We start from the raw sequence: 24,403 nt of genomic DNA, 5'->3' as shown, positions 1-24,403 counted from the left end.
TCACCCAAAGAAATATGCATATGATTAACACAGTAAAAATAATAAACATTTCACAGTTTTAAAATGCTTGAATAATCAAATAATGTGTAGTTTTTCTATTTTTACATTTAAACGTTAAACCTGAACGAACTGCTTTTTCCCTGAACCTCTTCCTTGTTTTGTGAAGTGTCCAAAGGCATCTTGATCTAATAGATCTATTGAAATAAACTGAATATAAGGTGGATAAAAATAAATCGTCCACCCCCTCGAAGAAAATAATTAGCTTCATTATGAACCTACAATGTAACATTATCAGTTCATCACCATTACTGTTGTTCATAATCTGCACTTGACTTGAGACTATACCATCTCTTTGATGTATCCAGATAGCATCTGATTGATGTTCAGATCGCCTTTGTCTGTGTTTCATATTTTCAGACATGATTTCTGGCCAAAGCCAGATAAGCTCAAAAACTGTCACTAAACTGGCTGATAAAGGAAGTAGCTGTTAAAATAAGATGAACACTGTACATCTACTCTCTAAAGCACTGTGTCACTGCATTATTACCATTATATTTGTGTTATTTATTCATTTTTCCCTTAGAAAAGTCCATGGTTAAGCAGAGATGGATGGATGGATGGATGGATGGATGGATGGATGGATGGATGGATGGATGGATGGATGGATGGATGGATGGATGGATGGATGGATGGATGGATGGATGGATGGATGGATGGATGGATGGATGGATGGATGGATGGATGGATGGATCAGGGGTCTTATGGTACATGTATATCTACCAAAACTATTGGTACAGCCTTGTTGGTTTAGTGCACACGTCTACTGAACAAATACAGCGTAGAACTAGGTGCAGAACAATGCAATGTTCTGCACCCCAACTCAGAGTCCCAGCTATCACTAAAGGCTGCTACTGGGAATATTAAGGTTTCTCCTCCAGTGGAGAAAAGAAAAAGTGGACCGAACCACAACTTTAGGTCAGCGAATAGATCTTTTAACAGCAATAAGGAACTGTATGTAGTCCAAACGGCTACCTGTTGGAACTAATCAGCCCAAACTCCATACATCCTGTAAAACTGATGAGAGGGGATTTCCCCAACAGCTGCACATGCTGCATTCAGGTACAGTAGGTAAAATGGTAAATGGCTTGTACAGCGCTTTATCAAGTCTGACGACCTCCAAAGCGCTTCACACTACAGTCAGTCATTCAAGCACACATTCACACCCTGACGGTGGTGAGCTATGTTAGTAGCCACAGCTGTCCTGGGGCAGACTGACAGAAACAAGGCGACCATACATCAGCAGGTAATGTGGGTAAAGTGCTTTTCCCAAGGACAAAACAACTGAGACGGCCAGAGCGGGGGATAGAACCAGCAACCGGCCAGTTACAGGACAAACTCCCTAACTCATGTGCCACTAGAATAACTAAGCTTTTTTACTAACAGTATAAAAACCACAAAGTGCTTCACAATAATAAAATAATAAAACCATAAAATAAAAGATAAAGACAGCGTACATGCAACATCATACAGCAAAAAAAAAAAAAAGTTTAAAGCAATCTGAATAAATGAGTCTGCGGCTGATTCTTAAACGCATCAACAGAGTCAGGACAGCGCAAAGATGGAGGACACAAATTTCACAATCTATGGTTCAGCTCTAAGGGATTTATCCCCTCTGGTCCTAAAATGAGTACATGGAACCATTATCAGCCTTTCACATGATGATCTCAAACTGCAAGAAGGGGAGAACGGCTCTAAAAGGTCGGACATATAGGGTGGGGCTTGACCACAAAGCGCTCTGAAAGTAAAGACTAAAATCTTACAATGAAACCTAAAATGTACCAGTAGCCAGTGTAACGAGATTAACACAGGAGCACCGTGCTGTTTCTCATGTGCGTCGGTTAAAAGCCTTGCAGCAGCACTGACTGCAGATGGTCAAGATCCTTATTTTTCAAACACTAAAAAGGCTGTTACAGTTGTCAAGACGAGATTAAATAAAAGCATGAATAATCATCTGTAATTTGGGTTTTGACCCCAAAGTTTAAAGCTCAGAAATATTTCTTAACTTAAAGAGACAGTTTCTGATTAATCCAGGAGAACGACACTCCAATGACATAGGTAGGTAAAGGTACAGACAACTAGGTTGTCTAAATATCAAAACATCTCTGCAAGTTATAAACATGTTTAGTCAAATATGGGCACAATCTTCTTTAAAAATGTCTAAATATCAACAATGATATTAAAGTGGTTAAACTGTTGTTTAATCTACCCTTTCAGGCATTGGTAATGCCTGCTTACACTACTTTATACTTACAAATAAAATAAAATCCAACCAAATCTCCTGGCTGTTATATCCTTTCCCCTTTTTTGGAATTTTTAAGAACATTATAAAACAAAATAAATTTCTGAAATAGAAGGAGATTCTTTGTTTTCTGCTTTACCAAACTAAAGAAAGTTTTATTTATTTTCCTTGAATGAAGAACACAGAAAACATTGACAGTCAAACCCGGACACGTACCGAACCATGATTTTTGTGTACTATTATATATGAACCTATACATTTCTAAAATATTCTTACAATATTCTTACAATATATTTCAGAGTTAACTGTTAACCCAGAGATCGGTGTTGCTATGTCTGCTGTGCTACTTCCAAACCCTTTTATCACTGTTCCAGCAGGTGTCACTTCGCTGTTCTTTTATCCCTCTCACAGCAGTCACTGCCTCCTCTACCTTCAGTGTTAGCCTGTCAGCCTGCAGAGCCTGAACGTCAGCATCTCTGAAGTACCACTTTTTCCCCATCAGAATGTAATCATTTTTGCATACTTCTGTTAGCTTTAACCACACAAACCAGTATCTGGTGGCCACTCTGATCCGCGGTTCCTGGGCTGCTGCTGCTGCTGACTAGCTCTGCTCTCTCTCTGTGAAAATCACTCCTCTCAGACTGCAACGTGCCAAATCCCAGGAGGATGTCACTTTCAGGAGGAACACGTCTGGGGCCGACGCAACTACATCTAAAGTCACTCAAACCACATGTGTCTGCCGTTCTAACATTTAGTTGAACAGCAGCTGAATGTCTAACCTCTGCATGTGTTCCTACTTTAATAATATGTGACTCCCCAGAGGAGTAAGCACCTCGTGTGAAAAGCAGCACAGCACGGAAAGTGACTGCTGCATTGATTTGAACTTATGCAATGTCTGTTTCAGACAGTTACGACCACAGTACGCAATCCGCTTACCTTGGAATATAGCGGCGTTCTGGATGATGAGGCGTTTGAGATGAGCGCTGACAACCTGCAGACCTGACTCCATGTTGCTGCGTGCGGCTACCTGATACCGCTCCTCCATCTTCTTGGAACAGCAGGTCGGGCCTTTGGCTTGGCAAACCTGCAGATCTGCACCTGGCAGTAAACCAGCAGAGACAGGATGAGCAGAGGGAAGGAGCTGCAGAGCAACTCTTGTTTTAATTTTTCCAAAACAGAAGTCTCTCACAGCTCACACACACACACACACACTCCCAAACACAAAAGAAAAAAACCTGAGCATCATCCTCTGCAAGCTAAATGTAGAAAATGTAATCTACCACACATTCTGCGCCACTAATGAGTGTATTATTTGTGTGTATAGGCCCTGTTACCCGGCACAGCTGAAGTCAAAAATAAATTGCTGTTTGAAAATTACTCATTTTGATGCACGGTCATGCAATACAGACATGCTTTGTGGCATTCATAAGAGATAGGTTTGGTCAACAGAAACCTTTACACCACTCAAGGCTAGACTGCATCAAGAAAAGAAAATCATTTCAAAAGTCACATATAAAATTGTTCAATATGTATGACAGAAAAAAAAAACAAGCAATGAAGCTATATTGTTGCATCTGGATGTGCGTACTGAACACTATTCACACAGATAGAAAGTAGATAGACTCCTGGAGCTTTTTGAACTGCACAGATATAGTAACACCAAACCAGATGATCAACAGATTTACTGGAGAGTAATCCAACATATTTATGGACAAACATAATGGGGGAAATTATCTGATAAAATCACTTAATGTGTTCTGATAGATCCAAATTTCTTTCTATGTTTTCTGTTGCCCCACGTTCTCCTCACATCATCCCACTGGAAACAGAAAAAAAAAAACAAAGTAAACCAATTCAGGCGACAGGAACTAGGTATGAGTCACTAGACTTTCCTCCGCAAGACTGGGGCTGGTGATTCTGACCCTTTCATTCAAGCTGATCTCATGACCGTACCTTGTAAAACTAACCACGCCCCTGATTGTTTTACACGTTTTGTCACATCTCTACCAAAAACTTCAAATGGCTTAATGGGATGCTCTGTGTGACTAAGACACAGAGCAGACAGATCAGGGATAAAGCAGTGGAGAAGCTCAAAGCAGGGTTTGGTTATGACACAATATCACCAAGCTGTGAACATTTTGCGGAGCTCTGTCGTACAACTGTAAGCCTAAAAAGAACTGAAAAAACTCTGTACACATAAACCTGAGGGATACAGGGCACTCCACCGCACCGGTCCACATTCATTTTGATTGAGCATCTTGTTTTGTGCTTTACATTTTTACAATAAGATGTGAGTTTCTGATCATTGGAATACATTTGAGTGATGAAGGTGTATGACCAACATATTGTGTATTAAACATATTAAACACAAGTTTAACATTAGGCGGGAGCTTCGTCTTTCAACAACAGTAAGCCCACCAAGAGACGACCGTCGAAATAAACTGAGAGGCCGGCAAAGGAGAGTGTTTACCAGAAAAGGAGCCAAGAGGCCTGTGGCAGACCTGGAGGAGCTCTAGACAACTCAGGTGAGAGAATATGTTGACATGACAGCTATTAGGCGTTCTCTTCAGACATTGGGCTTTTACAGAGACGTCAGAGGAATCACATTGTTTAACGAAATCCATTGGAAGTTCTCTTTGCAGTTTGGTAAAAATGTGCCAGGGGTTTAGAAGTCAGCTACGCTCTATTTTAAATTATTTCTCTTTTAGATACATTTTGTCCAACTTCGGAGCTGGATGACACATGTTGGAAATACAATAAATTATCAGCTCCCTTTTTTTTTATACCGACTTTGTCAAGTCTTTTAAACAAATTTTGTCTGAACCTATTACTCATCCAATTCATTTCTCCTTGAAGCAACGCCTCTTCCCAGAGGATTGTAAATGTGCCGTTGTCACACCTGCTTTTAAATCTGGAGATTGCCTTGAAGCTGCCAACTATAGACCTATTAACTTACTACCAGTGTTATCTAAAGCTGCTGAGAAGGTTATTGTTGAATGTATGACTGTATCCCTTAACAACAGCAAATTTGGTTTCCATCGTTTGTGATTGGGTTTTAAAGCCAACCACTTGACAGAGACTGCTTCTTTGTGTTTAACTGAGCAAATTAATTCTTTTTTTTTTTTTTTTTTGAAAAGGCAGGTATAGTCGGTGCTGCATTCTTCTGACTACCACAAAGCTTTTGACACAGCTAATCACAGCACTTTTACTAATTAGATTTTTTTTCTTCTACCAGAGTTCTAACCTGGATATCTTCACATTTAACAAACAGGAGACGATGTGTGAAAGTTTGTTATGCACATTCAATCTGTGGATCAGTGCTAGGTCCTTTACTGTTTAGTTTGTATATTAATAATCTCACTGAACAATGTACTTATGTGATTCTGCAGATGAGGATGACACTATCATATATGCACATGCCAAAACAACTGACTTAGTATCTGCTAGGCCAACAATGGCTCTGCAAAGGATCATCTGTTGGCTCAATCAGACAAGTACGACTCCAAATGTAAAGAGGACAAAATGTCTTTTTTGTCTAAAACCATGGTACAACCTCCTAACACTGATATTATTATTAAAGGAGAAACAATTGACATAATCATAGAATTTACATATCTTAGGGTGAGCCTGCACTCACGTAACCTGACCCTAGCCAGCTGAATTTCGTTCCACTTAGCTCCGCCTAGCGTCCACTCACATCCATCTGGGACATCTCCCATAGAGAGTGATTTCTCCAACCAATTTTATTGTCCAGCCAATCAGGACGCAGGGCTGGAGTTTCATAGATGTGACGTAGTGGAGAAGCGACCGTGACGTGAGACTGTTTTGATTCAGACAACAATGGCGGCTCGCATCGAGGAAGCAAGCGTTAGCATTGATGCTGCTATTTCTTCTGTGTTGTCCAATCTACCTTATATTGTTTCATTAAAAGAACATCAGAGAACGGCTCTGAAGGCTTTTGTTGGTGGAAACCATGTTTTCGCCCTTCTCCCGACCGGATTTGGCAAGTTTTGTTTTCCGGGGCGCGCCCGCGGTGGAGCGGTTAGCGGTTAGCTCGAACCATGTTAGGAGGCCTTTAGTCCTCAACGCGGTCGGCCTGGGATCGACTCCGACCCGCGGCGCTTTGCCGCCTGTCTTCCCCCCTCTTCCTGTCAGCTCACTGTCAATAAAACGCGTGCCACTAGAGCCGCAAATACAGTTTTGCTAATTCCTGCGTCGCTCTCATCAGCGTCACGGGTTAGCTTCGGTATGAGTGGTTGAAATAGCACGTCGTTAAAGATGACAGACAAGTGGCTTATCCAATCATATGCAAGGATTTTTGATAAGGCCCAGCCTTCTGAAACGCCATTCCTATGGAGATGTCCCAGATGGATGAGTGGAGCTAGGCGGAGCCAAAGTCATCTGGCTAGGGTCAGGTTAGCACTCATGCTCTAAAAGCTAAACTTTAAGAAGCATATTAAGAGCATGACTAAAGTTATCAAACTCAACCTTATGGATTGTAAATGTATTAGACACTGTCTCTCATTAGATGCAGCTAATGCATTTATGCATGCAACGATCTTGTCTAATACGTCCCACCGTGTTACTTGTTGGGGGCACGCTTGGGAAGGAGTTCTCAGACCTCTTAAGTCTATATATAAACACACTGTAAAAAACCAATGCATTACCATCACTGTAGAATATTAGAGAAATAAAAGCTATTGAGCATTGAAAATGTACAATTATTTCGTAATCTGTCTTGTTTATAAAATTGTAAATGGTTTACCCCCACCCCCGTCTAATTTTGCGTATATATTGGCCCCTTAGAGTCAACACGATCATTGAGAATATCATCCGTGAGAGATTGTACCACACCATTTCGCCGCACTGTTACACGTCAACCTGTTTTTACAGCAGTGGTCCTCAATTCCAGTCCTGGAGGGCCAGTCCTGCAGTTTTTAGATGTGTCCCTGGTCCAACACACCTGAATCAAATGGCTGAATAAGCTCCTCAGCATGTAGTCCAGTTCCCCAGAGTCCTGCTAATGACCTGATTGTTTGACTCAGGTGTGTTGAAGCAGAGTAACAAATAAAAGTTGCAGGACCCCGGCCCCCGAGGACTGGAAATGAGGACCACCGCTATAAAGGCTACTAAGCAATGGGACACTTTGCCTGACTATCTGGTATCTGTAGCGTTCTTGTTTTTTTTTTAATCCAATCTAACAGATCTGTCATCATTGGCTCTGTGTGTGTGTGTGTGTGGGGGGGGGGGGGGGGGGGGTTGACTTGAAAGTAAGCTGTTGTTTTTAATTTTGATTTATTTTCCATTTTTATATCTATTTTGTAACATTTCAAGGGACTGCAGAAGCAAATTATCTCATGCTATAATCTGGTACCGTACATCAAATGGTGACATTTACGTTTAAACTGTAGACTGCCCCTTTAAAAATAATATTCGTACTCACCCCCTCACCCATGATTTAAAAGTGCAAATAAGACTCTGTACTTATTTCCAACAAAAGGATTTCGAGGGTGAGCTCTAAAATAAAACATTTAACCATTTACTCACCTAACAACACAATTGCTACACCAAGTTCACCCGTCATTGTTTTGAAAAGAACCGTTTGGGGAGACTGACCACCGATTTTATGCATAGTGCTGATGCCCTGTTGTCTCTCTGTGCTGCATTTTATTTTATTTTATTTTTTTGGTACACACAGCTGTGCAGGACATTGTCATATTCACTTGTGAATCATAAACGGTCACAGGAAGCTGAAAGGAAACGAGGCTACAGATATTCCACCAATTCTTTTGAAACACACTGGTTTTAATGATAATTTTCTTGTCATTCTCTCCAATTACTTTTCTTCTCCCTCAGCATTCACCTTATGTTTCAGTAGTAATCCAGGGACCAGCTTTGGCCAATATTCCCTTGATTGTCCCTGAATAATCCCATCAAAACTGAGAACTCCCATCATTTTTGCTCCATTTGGTCCATGTCCCTCTGGATTCAGAAGTACCATTTTAGAGGAAAATCAAGAGGCTGCAAAGATGAGAATCACTACTTCAGACATCAAAGAAAAAAGAGAAAATGTGACCACCCTGAAAAACTTGATTTTTTTGCACCTCTAATTTGTATTTGCAAAAAAAGCACTTATTGTTATGATATCGGGGAATTAAAAATATGTTGTAACTATATAATTACCACGTGGAATCCATTACTCGTTTGCTGTCACATTACAAGTGTCTTGAACACACATTTTGCATGCGATGTCCAACCTGTTGTATCGATTCTTACAACAATAAGTATTTCATCTTGTGCAGCCCTTTTATTCAACCAATTATTGTAGATTTTTTTTTTAAAAACATTTCTCAAACAAGGCTGGTACAAAAGTTTGACTTGAGTCTTGAGCATACAAGGCATAGAAAAGGTTATCGACTCCTACAGTTCTGGCGTTGATTTCACTGCAGCTTCATGACGTGACGTTGTAGAAGACATCTATTCTTGCTTTGCCTTATGCATTACTCGGGCTGTGCTGACGTCACAGAAAGGAGTCTTGCTGGATTTCAGAGTCACGAGCTTTGCAACAACTGTTTTGCGACAGCAATTTCTGTGATAGCGTGTTAAATGCGTATTTTCAGAATGCAAGCAGCAGGCTTCCTTCTTCCACCCTACTTGTGTAAAATGATACACACACACACACAGATGCAAATAGGACTCAAGAAACCAGTTATTGCAAACAAAAAGGACTTCCAGAGAAAATCCTCCTCCTCTACGCTACACTATTGCCTCCGGATCAGTGGAGATGTGGTAATGACGTGCCAAACTACGTTGAGGAGTTGTTTGCAGGATCGGCTCTTGAGAGGCATCAGTGACAAGGGGTCTGATTGATGGTTTGGTAAACAAACGTCAGGGGAGTCTGCCAGCTTCTGTGCAGGATAAAGAGACGGAAGAAGAAAGATTAATTTGGAAGTGGGGGTCGGCGGAAGGGGTGGGTGTGTAGGGGTGGGAGGTCTCAGATTGTGAAAGTATCTGAGGAGGCCTGAAAACCGGCGTGTCAAAAGACGGGAGGGAGATCTTTTGTCAGATTGGGGGGTTTGTTTGAATAACAAAGGGGATTCTGTTGGTATGACTTCTTGAGATCTTCAGACGAAAGAGTTTCAGAGTAAAACAATGCTGGCGTAAAAAGGTTCATCTACCTGGAGATGCAACAAAGTGACAGCCTGGATGATCAATAACTGTGGAATCAAGCAGAGGACAGTCTCTGTAAACCGCTGACACCCGTGAAGGTTTAGGGCTTGCAGCCTAATGAGCAAAAGAGGCAATAAAGCTGTCAAACGACACCTTTTGTATGCAAACTGACGGGCCTAATATCTCAAATCAATACCAACAAAAGACTCCTGACAGATAAGATCAAGTTAATTTCAGACTGCGGGGGTAGAATTATTAAACTTTTACGCGAGGTGAGTCTGGTCGCAGCAACGCAGAGATGGGGATTTGGCAATTATTTCCTGCAAAACAGACAGTTTCATCTGTGCATTTTGTCATGTTGCGGATGATAAATGTGTTTCATTACACAAGTTCCACAGCAGTGAGGGGGGGAGAGGGACAGGATTCCCACTGGAGTTTCACAAATAATAAAATCACACCGTCTAAATATAAAGCCTTTCTTGTGACTGACAGATCAGTTGGGAATAAGCTTCCTCCGTCTCTGCTTTTGCTTAAGGCTCAGCTTTAGTTCTCCTCCCGCTGCTGTTCATTGTTTTTTTTTTTCCCCCTTTTCAACTGTGCAGTTTTGTCGAGAGCTTGTTTTCACTTCTCCCACCTTGAGTTTAATAGCTACTGGGCGCTGGAAGCAGCTTTCTATCAGCCTGTTATTGGTTAGTCACTTTTGTGTGTGCAGCTGTGTGTGTACATGAGTACTGGTTCTTGTTGTCTCCTCAGGACCTTTTATGGTGCATTAACCAATCGTCTCAGGACCGACAAGACTTATGGACCAAAGATCAAACATGATATGATTGAGAATATTTTTTTACCTCAGGGGTTAGGGTTAAAGCCAAGGTGTGTGTTGGCCAGACATGGGTTGCCACTAATTAACCTTTAATAAAAAGGCATAGTTTTGCATTCTAAACACAAAAGTTGAAAATTAAACATTTTAGCAGCGTTTTCAAAGTCCAGAATCTAATCTAGATTGAGACCAAACAGCATCTTTATGCCAAAACACCTGGACAGGTGTCTTGGCATAAATGTGAAATATGATATAAATTGATAATTTGTGCATTTGATGTAACAAACCTCCAATGGTCAAAGTGTTTTATAAGGGTACCCTAATATAACAACCCTTGAGAGATCAGTAATACAAAGCAGGTCTTGTCCTCAGCCAGCCTGTTCTGTGACCCACTCAGCCGAAGGTCAGCTCTCCCTCAGATCGACAGCAGTCTGAGAGACTTGACTGCTAAATAACTCTATTCATTAATAGCTACAACTTGCAAACCAAAGTGCTTTGTTTACGAAGCAAGAAAACAGTTCTGATGGTAAGCCTTTTCCACACATTTACCGCCGTCTCATTTTCTCCTTCTCTGTCTGTCACGGACAGCAGCGCCACAAGTTTTCATTGCATTACATTGCTTCAACTTCATGCCTAGTTCTCACTCAGATACTGGTGAAGTCGCTGACATATCTTGGTACATTTTAAACAGGGACAGAACATCCAAAACGGAGACTGTCCTTATTCAGGCAGGTAGGGTCATTCTAGAAAAGCGGGTCCACGAGTTATCCATAACTTCCTCCCTCGTTGTTCCGATACGGCTCTGTAACATCGATCCATCCATTATCCATACTGGCTTATCCATGCAGGTTTGTAGGGATCTCCAGCAATCGAAGCAACTAGTTTATATTAGATTATTTTGGGGCTTCCTTGGTTTGTAATATTTTGGCTCCAGCGGTTGTTGTGAAGTGTTGGTGGAGGTAAATCCAGCTGTTTAGAGATGAATCTTGCTGTAAGTCTGACCGTACGGCTCCTTCCTGGAGGAGCGACAGCTGAAAGTCAGCTTTATCTTTGATACATAATCTTTTAAAAACGTTTGGTATTTTAATCTTCTTATTGTAATTGTTTAACTTTGTTTGTAGCACTTTGAGTGACTTAAAGAGCACTATAAATAATATTCATAATTGCTATAATGTTACATCCTTTCATCCATTTTCTCTACCCGCTTATCTGTGCAGGGTACCGGGGAGCTGGTGCCTATCTCCAGCGGTCACTGGGCGAGAGGTGGGGTAAACCCTGGACAGACCTATTTATGTTATTATTTTATTCTAAATAGTTATTATGATTATTACCTCCAACGACCGGAGGGAGGTTTTCAGTCAGTGGAGGATGGAGATGCTCTGCTCTGCTGTCGCGTTTGACATGGCCACCGTCACTGATGAACGAGCTGGTAGAATAACGATAAACAGGGATATATGGGACTTGTAAGCTGCAATATTTTCTCAGACATATCATAAATGTTTTTTCTTCTGTTTTGAAACATCTGCTGACAAACAACCTTTTTTTTAATAATAATTAATATTGTCTAAAAGAAAAAGTTTAATGGCAGGTATTCTCCATTGATTAAAACGGTTTTGTACTTCCTGGGTGTCTGGAGTGATTATGTGAAGGATTTGATCTTCCTCCTTCTTTCACAGCAGCTCCTGAACTGGCAGCAATAAATACAATTTACTCATTTAAATGGGGCGGACCAAATCCGTTTTGCACGTCTTAAAGTTTGCGTCACTGGGGACGCAAACTTTGAAGATCAGGCGCAACACGTCAACTTATTGCTCGCACAGTTTTTTTTTTTCTGTCCATGCAAATTAGCGCTCCTTATTTGGAGTCTTTGAAGATCAGACCCTAAGAATTATTCCTACAAGCAATAATTACTTCAATTATAACGCCTTGCTAATTATTGTTAAGTTACACTTGTTTAGCCTTAGTTTTATCCGGATGGATGAACTTCAGCAAAAAAAAATAGAATAAACACTAATTCAAGGTTTTAGTGCACAATATAGATAGATAGATAGATAGATAGATAGATAGATAGATAGATAGATAGATAGATAGATAGATAGATAGATAGATAGATAGATAGATAGATAGATAGATAGATAGATAGATAGATAGATAAGATAGATAGATAGATAGATAGATAGATAGATAGATAGATAGATAGATAGATAGATAGATAGATAGATAGATAGATAGATAGATAGATAGATAGATAGATAGATAGATAGATAGATAGATAGATAGATAGATAGATATGCATCTTAATCAGTTTGATTGTAACTAGGAAGCTATGGTTGATGTCAGAGGCTAGGTTGGGTACAAATAGTGTTAGACAAATGAATGGAAGTCAATACGATGTCCCTACAAGGACAGAAATACAAACTATGTATGTGTGTGGGGGGGGGTGTATATGTGTGTGTATTGATGTACAATTTTGTTGAAGAAACTACAGAGGGACAAAGAGCCAGGCCAGGAGCAATTTGCATGTAAATTCCCCCTATCATACAACCTTGAGGTGACACCTTCCGAGTCATTACATACATTCCATCAATACTCTGCAAGGTGTCAGTGTTGGACTCTTTCACATGCAGAGCAGCTGCCAGTATGCTGCACCTCGAAAAAGTATTCATACCCCTTGAACCTTTCTGTACTTTGCCATGGTACTTCCTCATCCTACACTACTGTGTTTTATGATCACAATATCATATGCTGAACACTAATGCATGCCATCGATTTCATATTTTTTGAGTGTAAAAATGTTAGAAGAGTGTTTATAATGTTCCTTCCACATTACGATTATACACTACCTTGTGTTGGTCTATCAGATGTAATCCAAATAAAATACCAAATAATCTTTGGTTGCAATGTGACAAAATACAAGAAAGTATCAATGCTTTGTCAAGGCATGACAAAAAACACATGAAGCCAAGAAGAGCATCGTGTGTAATCAGTGGAGTGTAACGTTCACAGCTTTTGGCTGTGATGCTGTGTCTCTGCTGCTGACTGCTGACGTCACACTCTGCTCCCTGTGCTGCTCTACCAATCATCCCCTGATTTCCTGCACCTGTGACTCCTCTAATCAGTGGCGCTGCTACACCTGTGAGTAACCTATACATTCCCGTCTCCTCCAGAGGGCATGCACCAGAGTCTGGAAAACCGTAGTGTGCCTGACTCTATTTCTCAGACAAGTCCTCCAGTACTTCTGCCTATCAGTTAGCCCTGAGGATCAAGATTCCCCCGCTGATTCCTCAGCCTCCTTCAAAATACTCGTGCACGACCCCAGACCTTCTCTACTGTATCTTGTCGAGTTTTGGACCTGGCTTCTGCAAGCAAAGGGCAAGCCAAGATCCTCCTGGAACCACTTCTTGGATTCAGTGCTACACCCCGGATTAGTGGCTTTAATACACATATTCCCATTGCTGGACTCACTGTTTACAGTTCCTTCTGAAAACATATACCTGAACTTAGAACATCAATCTGAACACAATATGTCTACTGTGAAACATAGCAGTGGCAGCATCATACTGTGGGAGTGCCTTTCTTCAGCAGGGTAAGGGAAGCTGGTTAAAGTTGATGTGGAAAATCCTGGAGGAGAATCTGGCAGTGGCAGAGAAAGACTTGAGAAACCAAGAGGACAACGGTAACTCTGGGAGAGCTGCAGAGATCCGGGGCTCATGTGGGACAGTCTGTCAACATCGGTGGTCAAGCAGTTGACAAAAAGGACTTTTCTTAAAGAGTATCAAGAAAAAAGCAGAGAAGCCCCATTAACAGTTTGCCACTAATCCTACGGAGTGGCGGCTGGTGATTAAAAAAAATAATAATAATGGGGGTTGACAGCAGAACACTAAATGCTACTTATAATAAATCTGTCCATGGTCATTTGCCTGCTGCTGAACTTAGTTCAGAATAGTACGGTCTAAATGTCATTATCTGCATTTTTTCCTCCAGTGAAGGCCACGTGAAGGCATTCTGTAAATAAATTAACACATTTTCTTTCTCTGCACCATTCTCTCCTGTCTTGTTTGATTCTCTCGTTTGCATCCCCATGTGTGACATTCGTGATAGTCAGAAATTTTTTAGGACAGAACAGATGTGATAATTCCTTTTTATTTAGTGATTTATATTTACGCTGTCTACACTTTTTTTCTTTTTCTTTTTTTCCTGCAATTTTGATGAGGGCAGCACCTGAGTGCCCCCTATTGGCAAGCCGCTGCTGCCCTATAGGAGACAGCAAGAATGTGGAAGAAGGTGCTCTAGTCAGATGAGACAAGAAATGTATGTATTTTACTCGCATGCAAAATAGTGTGCAAGGTAGAAAACTAACAAAGCAGAGCCCTCAAATGAGCTTCAAATGAATGGTTTAGAGCAAGGGTCAGCAGCATGGTGCCCCTGTGGACCACATGTGGTGCCCACGAGCCTGTTCTAAAAACAGCACAATCCACCAGTGAGCTGCATCTAAAACCTGATTTTATTCCATTACTCTTCCTGTATTTATATAGATTTCAAAACAATATCTGTAACAGAGCATGAAAAACATGTTTATTTTATATAAAGTTAAGATGAACTCTGATTCTTCTTGTTGAAAGGTCAGTACAGGTAGCCCTTCGTATGACACAACACCAATAAAGTTTCAAAAAGGTTGATGACCCCTGGTTTAGATCTAAGCATATTCATGTGTTGAAACGGTCTAGTCAAAGTCCAGATAAATCCATATGAGAAGCTGTGGTGAGACTTGAAAATAGCTGTTCACAGCCACTTCAGTTATTTTGCAAAGCAGAATGGGCACAAATGTTTGTCTCTAGATGTACAAAGCTGGTGGAGAAACACCCCAAAAAGGTTTACAGCTGTAACTTCAACAAAAGCTGTTTATAAGGAGTGAGGATTGACACAAAATCACACCCAAATGGTTTTTGTTTTCTTTAAAAGTTGAAAACCATGTATCCTTTTCCCTCTGCCACAAAACCATGCACTTTGTGTCAGCATCACATTAAATTTTAAGTAAAATACGCTGAAGTTTGTGGTCGTAATGTAAATGTGGAATATAACATCAAAAAAGTTTTGCAATCCACAGTAATGTGATTTTGGAGGTCTCTATAACAGCCTCCATCTGACAATCCCTCGCTGCTTCCCTTTTGTGACTGAAATGTTCTTTTTTTTTGATGTGGTGCAAGGGGCTAAAGAATCCTGTGTACACACAGACGGGAGGAGTCCGTCTCCTCATTTTTTAACAAGCTCAGGGACTCCGAGTCAGGGGAGCGGGGACATCCACAAATACAGTGCATGTCTATGTTTTCCAGCGCCAATTAGAAAGCCATGGCCATGCAAGTTTAATGAAAGAGAGCTGGGAAGAAAAACAAGTGGTATTAAGATATAGAATATGCTAAAAGCTGTTCATTATGAGCATAAATTATACAGCAGCTCCCAGTGTAGAGGGGGGGGCTTACTCTGCGGGGGCAAAATAAGTGGGTGTCACTTTGTAGAGACGATAAATGAAACAAAGACAGAGCAATTTAGAGCCAACCAAAGGAATACGAATATCATTACCTACTGGGGATTGCAATTGTTTTTTGGAGTATTTTCGGAGCTTTGTTCTCTGTGCTACTTTAGTCATTTGATGAAGCAACAATTTGAAAGCTGGAAGCCCGAATGTGAGAGCTTCTCCTTTTTTTTTTTCTTCTTCGAATGTACACAAAACAATGCGCCAGTAAACAGCAGTCTGCCTTCATTAAAGGAAAAAAATTGAAGAAGCCCACAATTAAAATCAGGATTTAATTAGACATGAAGAGCTGTGGCTGCTTGTCGGATTGCTCCTCCTCAAAGCTGTGTCCACTGGAGTCTTTTTGACAGCAGGGCAGAGGCGTAGCCAGAAATTGCATTTCGGCCGGGCTTAACTGCGCCAAAATAATTATGGTTGAAAGTATGTTAACTTGTAAGTTGCACGTTTGTAAGTTCACCATGGAGAGGATAGAGGCTGAGGGGAAGGAGAAAAAGACATTTTCTGTTCAAGTCAACATTCTTAAATTGAAAGCAGGGGGAAAAAAATCTGGATCCATCACCTGTCAACTGCGGCAGCCTGCTGATGTCATTAGTAATAGTAATATCATCAATAGGCTATTTGGGAACTGATTGTCAGGTCCCAGTATAATTTATGTTGATTGATACGCGGTTGAGGCGGTGAGGGGGGTAGAAACAATTCATTTGCGCTGTGCATGTGGAAAATGCATAAATACAGACTGTAAAGCGCTCTTTTTAAAGAGGAAGGGGTCTGGGCTGAAGCCCCTAATGTTACAAGACCCTTAAAATGACCCTTAAAAGTGTTTACCGTGACTAAACTGAGTACGTGCAGCAGAATTTAAGCACCAGGCGATGCAGCAGCCCCGCAGCACACCTACCCCAAGAAGAATCCGGCGCTCTTCTGTTTCTCTGTGCCGCCTAACAGAAAAGTCCCATTTGCCACACATCATGACAACATCCAACACCACCTTCACATGCTGATGGTTTGTCAACAAATGTGATGTTTCCAACATCTCCTTGCATTTGCCTTGTTACAGTCCCGCGGCTCTTAGCCGGATTTCTGTCTGTGCCGTCGCTTTACTGAGAACTAGAACATGAAGCTTGCTGTTTTCATGTTTGGGACAAGCATAAATAAAATTTTGTTTTGCTTCATCTTATTTTATGATGACTTTTAAGTGACACCCTAAAAAAACTCAAATTCAAAGGAAAGCCACTTCATTGGGTGGTCCCTGATACAGAGTGGGTGGCCTTGGCCCAGCCAGGCCCACCCGTAGCTATGCCCCTGCAGCAGGGTTGTTTGATTTTTGGCTAGATAACCTGACCATGCTGCCAATTCTTTTGGACTATTTAAAAAAAAACAAATGTTGCTCACTAACTGTAGGAAGAACCTAAAAAAGGAGGAAAACTGGATGTTTTGTAAAACGAGCATACAGGACTTCATGCTGAATTAAGTGGCGGCTGTCAGCTCAGCCTGCAGGTAACTCGCATCCCTTTTCCATTTCCTGAGCGCCCGCTCCACCTCTCCTGATCCTGGACTCCTGGTGCTGTCAGAGATCCAGCACGTCCCGCAATCAAACTGACACCGGCCCGAATGGAGCCGTCTCACGCTTACGTCCAGAGGTTGTTTTTTTTTTCTCTTTTTATTCTGCTGATGCAGCGTGAATGAGTGAAGTTACACCTCGTCTCTGCTCCACCTCCAGCTTCAGCTCCAAACACCCACAGCAGCAGCTACAACAAAGACTTGTATGGGAGTACTCCCACAGCTGCGCTGGGTTTTGTTTCTCTGTGATGTTGTTGCACTGAGCTCGCTGCTCCTGAATCACACTGCTGGAAACAGAAAACTTTTCTTTTAGTTGGAGTTTCGCCCTCAGGCTCTACATATATTAGATTTCTGGTTTGCTTTCGAGCGGACGTCGCAGTAAATTACCCGGCTCCTCCGCGCCAACACCTCATCCTGATACGGGCCGGTTCACATTTCGCCTATTACTCAGTTCCTCCTCAACAATCCTCAGCATCATATCATTAACCTTTCATCTGAAGTGTTGAGTCTGTGGCCACGTTCCACATATACCTGGCTACTTTTCACTGGCCACAAAGGTGAAAACCAATTGGACCAAGGAAGAGACTGCAACTCCAGCTCCAAAATGTTCAGTATGAATGAATGGCAAGGATGTAATATATTATGTAATATTAAGGCAAGACCAAAATAATACAGGACAAAAAATTTACCACCTGTATGGAAAGTATCTAAATTTTTATTACATAGAATTTATTCACTATATGGAAGAGTTGGGAATGATATGACGATACGCGTAAAAATGGCCCCCAAAGCATGACTTTTAGATATTATACAAAATGCTTATAGACATTCAGTGTTCTCAGCAACTATTGGTACTGCTAGTAAAGATATGTTTAAAAAAAACAAGAAATGAATGGATTTTAATGCAATTGCTTAATCTTCCAGTAAAAATAAAAAATAAAACATTATGTCATGCACTCTTCCAAGTTTCCCAGGGTCTTTAAAAGAGAAACAGGCCCACCACATAAAGGCTGATTTATGCTTGATACACGTACAATCCATGCATCAATGCAGCATTTATGCTACGTGTGGCTTTTCTCCCAAGTAGCACTATTCTCCTAGACTCAAGAGGGCAGTATTGTGCACCTACACCAAGCATACCACGCCCCACTACGTGCAAAAGCAGAAAACACAGTTGTTTCTAACATGTTAAAGGCTGTTCCTTTTTTCCAAGAGTGGTGACAGTTTCTTTCCATAATTTGTTAACAATTTGTTGATTACTGTGATTTTTTTGGGCCAATTCATAAAGATTTCTATATTTAGGAACATCCACCAGAAAGAACTCTTGGTGGTCCGCCATGTTTTTCCGCACTGGACTTTCCTTGTAGATGCGCAAAGCGGAAAATTTTGACTGCGCGGCGGGCCATGGTAGCCAAAATGACGTAATATGGCCATACAGGTCTCGTAGATAAATAAACTACGCTTAACAGATTCCCCTCTGTAATTAACAGTGGGCATGAGGTGCTTTTCTACAAATTTAACCTTTGTTTTACAACAAAATACGCAGAGTCTTTATAGTCAAAAAGCCTAATCTTAATTTCATTGCATCAAAACACACAGTTCTAGCAACTTTTAAGAAACGCAATGTTTGTCTGTCTCATGGCAGGACAGACAAAGCTCCTGAGATTGCGGTGAGGAGTATTGCGTCACTTCCTGTGTTATATTGCTGTGTTGTGGGATGTACCGTAGATCGTGGCTTTGTGCTCCTGACTCTCAATTTTATCTTAAATCTCTTTGCTGTGACATCTCCCTGTTTCTAACACATAAACACCTTTAAAAACACATTCTCTGTTGCTGCATTCTACATTTGGGAACTCCTCGTGTTTCACATGGTTTACTTTTTCTCGCCATGGTAAGAGGTCGCTAGCCTAGCCTAGCCTAGGTTTAGCCTTAGTATGGCTTCCTCACCTATCCTTCCGTTAGCTTCTCTGTCTCTATCTAAGTCTCCCCCTCTATCCTGCTCTCTGTGTCTTATGTTCAGTTATGTATCTGCCTTCTTTAGTTATAATGGTACATGTATATAAACATATATATATTGTTTTTGTAGCTTTGGAGGCGAGGACGTTAGAATTGGAGGCCCAGCTCTGTGCTGTTGATAGCCGCCCCTTAGCTAGTGCGGAGCCACAGAAACTAGCTTTGCGTAGCAGTCCCCTGGCAGTATGTGAGCACCCAGATTTTCAGGCCGGCTGGGTGAAAATATGCAAGAAGCGTAGCTCTAGATTCCAGCCCCCAGGTCACCATCAACCCGTCTGCGTTTCTAACAGCCGACTCTGGTAATTGGGAGCTCCATAGTCAGAAACGTGGCACTAGAGACTCCAGGGACCATAGTCAAATGCCTGCCAGGGCCAGAACAGGCGACGCCAAATCCTATCTGAAATTGCTGGCTAAAGATAAGCGTAAATACAGTAAGATTGTTATTCACACTGGCAGTAATGATACCCGGTTATGCCAATCGGAGGTCACTAAAGTTAATGCTGCTTTGGTGTGTCAGTTTGCTAAAACAATGTTGGACTCTGTAATTCTCTCTGGTCCCCTGCCTGATCTGACCAGCCTGACTAACCTGGTCTGATCTTGAGAGACGACATCCATCCCACTTTGGATGGTGCAGCTCTTCTTTCTAGGAATCTGGCCAGATTTATTAGTTCTCCTAAATGCTGACAACCCAGGGTCCAGACCAGGAAGCAGAGCTGTAGTTTAACACACCTCTCTGCAGCTTCTGTACTGTTACCCATCCATTACCCTATTGAGACGGTGTCTTTCCCACAGCCAAAACTGAACAGATTAAAAACTGATCAAAAGGAGGAAATCAGAAAATCTCATAAAATTGAATATGACTTAACTTGAACCAAAAATATAACAATTAAATGTGGTTTAGTTAATATCAGTATTAGGGATTGGTGCAAAGCCATCAACAATACAGACGACTGTCCCTGTGGCTGTATGCTCTTTCAGGAGGAGTAAATGCTGCTTGTCAAGACTTGATGCAACCTGCTGAGTTTCCTTAGATAGGAAACTTTTTGTCCAATCTGTACAATTTGATTGAATTTGACTATGTTAGGTGCCTTGAGAAGACATGTGGTGTGAATTGGCGCTATATAAATAAAATTGAATTGAATTGACTTGATTTGAAAAAGTTTTTCCCTGACATACCACCCAAACTCATTAGGTTGTAGATAGTGTTAAATGGTTGGCTAAGAGAAATAAGCCTCCATAATTCTGAAAAAGGATTAGTTTTGCATGCAAGACTGCCCAACACATGAAATCGCAATCATTATTGCAGTGTCAGTTAGTGGTAGATTGCAATTGTGAAGGACTGCTTGGACATAGTAGTATTTCTTTGGGATAATAAACAAGTGGCAAGCATTTGTGTTCTGCACACAAGTATTATTTGCCACAACTGATGAATTGATGCACGCATTTAGACCCAAAGCGCCATCTATTAATTGTGTAATGGTGAAGAAATGTGTCAGGAAATTGTGGGTTAATCGTAATCAATACTTATTTATTTAGTTGCAATATTCAGTAATAGAATCACAGTTATTTATTTTACTTGATATCATGCGACACAATTTATTACCCATCTTTTTTATGGTAACCAATAAAAGCAGAGGGTGTGTGCAACGATGTTTTTAATGAAAACAATTAGGATCATAAATTTGAGATGTAACTTGACTCTGACAGAAAATCTCTGAAGAACTAAACTGGCTAAATTAAGAGCCTGAAGAATCAAAAGGAGAGAAACTATATGCACATAGTTGCAAACACAATTAGCTACGCAAAGCAAGCATTTTAAATACATTTGTCTCAACAGAGACACCAAAATAAACTTCTAATTCAAGACATAAAATAATTACAACCCATCACAGAAAAAATCTCTCCATGCCATCTACTAAACAACACGGCAAACAATTTGCACCAGTAGACAAATTCCCATAACATTATGAGAAAGCGTGAAAAATAAATCCAACAATGAGCAACTGTAAGCTTTTTCTTTGACAGTTTTAAGAGAAGCCTAATAATGCACAGTAAGTAGACATGTTGCCCTAATTTTCTGTGCTGACACTGACTTCCTGCCTTTGCTTTAGCAATAATAACGGTGCAGTTTGCTTATATGCAAACAATGAACTATCTGGATCACCTTTGTTCCGGCTGCTTAATGCAGAATCCCCTCTAATAAACCAGACGGCAACCTTTCTAGCTGAGGTTGAAGAGTCCTGCTGCTGCTGTTCTTGTGAACTGATTTCACATAAGGAGGATTCAGCGCCAACTCTCAGATTGAAGGTAGCCTGACCTACTCTGCCTTGGCTTTGGGGAGGCTAAATTTCTCTCAGCCTGCTGCGATGTTTCGCCCTCTGGCTGCCAGATAAAACGCTGGATGGCCCGGGCGGAAGGTGTGTGATTAAAGATGGATGTGTGGAGCAGTGGAGGGCTCAGCTCGTGGAGCTGCGTGCACCTTTATAACGGGGAGCACGACAAACACGGGCCTCAAAAGTGCATCTCGCTTGCCTCCCTGCTGTTTAATTCGGATTGTATTTCTCAATTTGTCTCCCTGGCTCACGTCGACGGAACATTTGGTTTTATTTTGTAAAGCTCTCCGAGTCGTGTAGGAGTGCGTGGTGCGAGGATCCCATGCTGAGGCGGGAGAGAAAGCTGTTAACCCGCAGCACCTCCCTACGCTGTCATGACACCGAAACACCCAATTAACATTTGCAGCTGGCTGTTACTCAGCCACACGAGAGGCTTCTCCGTTTAAATGCTGAATCAGAACGTAAGCAACAGGCTCCGCAGCACAAACATGCTTTTTCTGCATCGCTGTTTCCCTTTACCATGTGGACCCTCAGGTCTCGTTCAGCATCAGCTCAGACTGAGGTGATGCTGAATTTCCCACATTTTATCACATTCCAACCACAAACATAAACATCTTCTATTGGGGCTTTGCATGCTGGACCAACAAACAGCAGTAAAAAAAAAAAAAATCCAACATTATTCTTCTACGGCCATAAAACGACATCCTAAGCTTTAAACATTTCAGGGCTCATTCTTCCATCCATCATCCTAAAAGGAAAAAGTACACCCCGACTGCAAACCTCACAAAACATAAGCTGATGTAAACAGCGGATCAAGAGTGTCTACATAAGCTGACCGGCCGTCCAAGGAGAGCATTGATCACAGAAGCGGGCAAGAGGTAACTTTGGAGGAGCTTTAGAGATGCAAAGCTCAGGAGGGAGCAGGTGTTGACTTCTCAGAGAACGGCCCCATAAAAGAAAATGCACGGATAAAAAACACTGTAGAGGGAACACTATAAGAAGCCCACTTAAAGCAAAACCTTTTGGCCTCCATTAAGAACAGTTTGCATGCAGGAAAGGCGACATAGTGGCAGCATCATGCTGTGGGGATGCTTTTCTGCAGCAGCTGGGACGTGGAAACTGGTTGGAGAATCCTAAAATAAATCCTGTCAGAGGCTGCAAATGTCTTAAGGTTGGGATGGAAGTTCACCTTTGAGGACAAAGGTTCACCTTTCAGACCTAAATCTAAAGTAGAATCTGTGACAGGACCTGAAAAGTGATATTTAAACCCAAAAGGATTGAAAACAGCAGCATCATAATGTGATTCTACAGAGTGTTGACTCAGAGGAGCTGAATGCAAAGGCAGCCCACACCTTTCTGGTTTTTGCTTGTAACAAATTGTGAAAAGCTTGTACCTTCTAATGAACAACTGGAGGGAGCAGCGGGACTACTTTGTGTTGGTCGGTCATATCTCAATAAAACACATTGCAGTTTGTGGAAACATGGCAAAATCTAGACAAGTTCAAGGAGTACGCGTAAACTGGAAGTACCCTACGTTCTTTTTCGTGTGTCCAATAGATGCTTATCTGAATGACACTCCAGGTTTCTGGTTACTTGCTTCCGTGTTTGGATCGATATCAGAACAAATTGATTCTCTATAAGCTTGTTGCAAGCGGCACCAGTCAACAATATGCTAAACGTGGGCGATTGATTTTTTTTTTTTTTTTTTTGGTTGAGCCTAAGGTTGGAGCGGCTCAGTCCAGAGAAAAGAATTCAAGTGCATGTTGAAACTTAAACGGAGAACGATCCGGTCATTGTGGCAGCAGTGAGAGTTTACCTGACACCGGGCTTTCGGGGACCCACTTGGAGCCGGGGTGCAGAGCGTGAAACGCCGTGCGCACCTCCTGGCAGTTTGGCGCCTGTCCGCCGGGCAGGGGGAACAGCTGGAGGAGAGCGCACAGGAAGAGCGCTCCGTGGACCGATGAAGCCACCATGGCAGGCAGGCAGGCAGGTAGGCAGGTAGGCAGGCGGACCGGAGCGAAAAGGGACGGAACGGAGCACCAGAAACTAGCTGAGGCGAACTTCAGCTCGTTAAAAAGTTACAGGCGGAACAACCAGGGTTAGGCGCTGATGAAGAGACGCTGCGGCTCCCGCTGACTCTGCTCGGGTCAGCATCCTCCTGTGTTTCCCTCCTCAGCCTCCCGTTCGCGCTGGAAGCCGCTCCACTGATGCTCCTTCTCCAAACTACTCCGGGAATAACAACTTAGTTACCAGCCCGCGTCCTTCTTACGCCAAACCACAGCTGTGTGCGCAAACGGACCAGCCCACGATATGTGTGCGCGCTCCCGCAACGCGCGCACCGCGACCCGAACCGGCTCCTCTCTAGTGGAATAGTAGCTGGTGATGTGGGCTGATACGCTGGCCCCGCGTGGGTGCATGAGTGGGCATATGAGGAGGGGATTATTGCTGCTGACTGACTACTTAAACGAATGGTGCTGCGGGTTAGAAGCTGAACTTTTATGGTGAACCAACAGGCAATGCAGCGGCTGGAGCTCCACGCACAGTGTTCAAAATAACAGCACTGTGTTTAAAGAGTGAGTGAAGTTCAAAGTTATTGCAAAGCAAATGCACTGGATATATAAAATCTGAAGAAAAAATAATAATAAGATGTTTTTCCTTGTCAGGGGGTGATGAAGAAGGCT

At 41.9% G+C, this 24,403-nt stretch overlaps 1 protein-coding gene across 1 annotated transcript in view; it reads right to left on the bottom strand.

Moving 5' to 3' along the window:
- Positions 1-24,142, bottom strand: part of gpc3 (glypican 3) — a 186,325-nt gene extending 162,183 nt beyond the window's left edge. Inside the window, exons 1-2 of the mRNA XM_012866796.3 lie at positions 23,539-24,142; positions 3,236-3,397 (exon numbers count right to left, since the gene is read on the bottom strand). Of these exons, the coding sequence (XP_012722250.2) occupies positions 3,236-3,397; positions 23,539-23,695 (319 nt within the window). The 5' untranslated portion in view covers positions 23,696-24,142. The remainder of the gene's footprint in view (positions 1-3,235; positions 3,398-23,538) is intronic.
- Between the last annotated feature and the right edge of the window lie 261 nt (positions 24,143-24,403).

The sequence above is a fragment of the Fundulus heteroclitus genome, chromosome 23, assembly GCF_011125445.2.
Source record: "Fundulus heteroclitus isolate FHET01 chromosome 23, MU-UCD_Fhet_4.1, whole genome shotgun sequence".
NCBI lineage: Eukaryota > Metazoa > Chordata > Actinopteri > Cyprinodontiformes > Fundulidae > Fundulus > Fundulus heteroclitus.
This window is presented reverse-complemented; position numbering and strand designations above follow the sequence as displayed.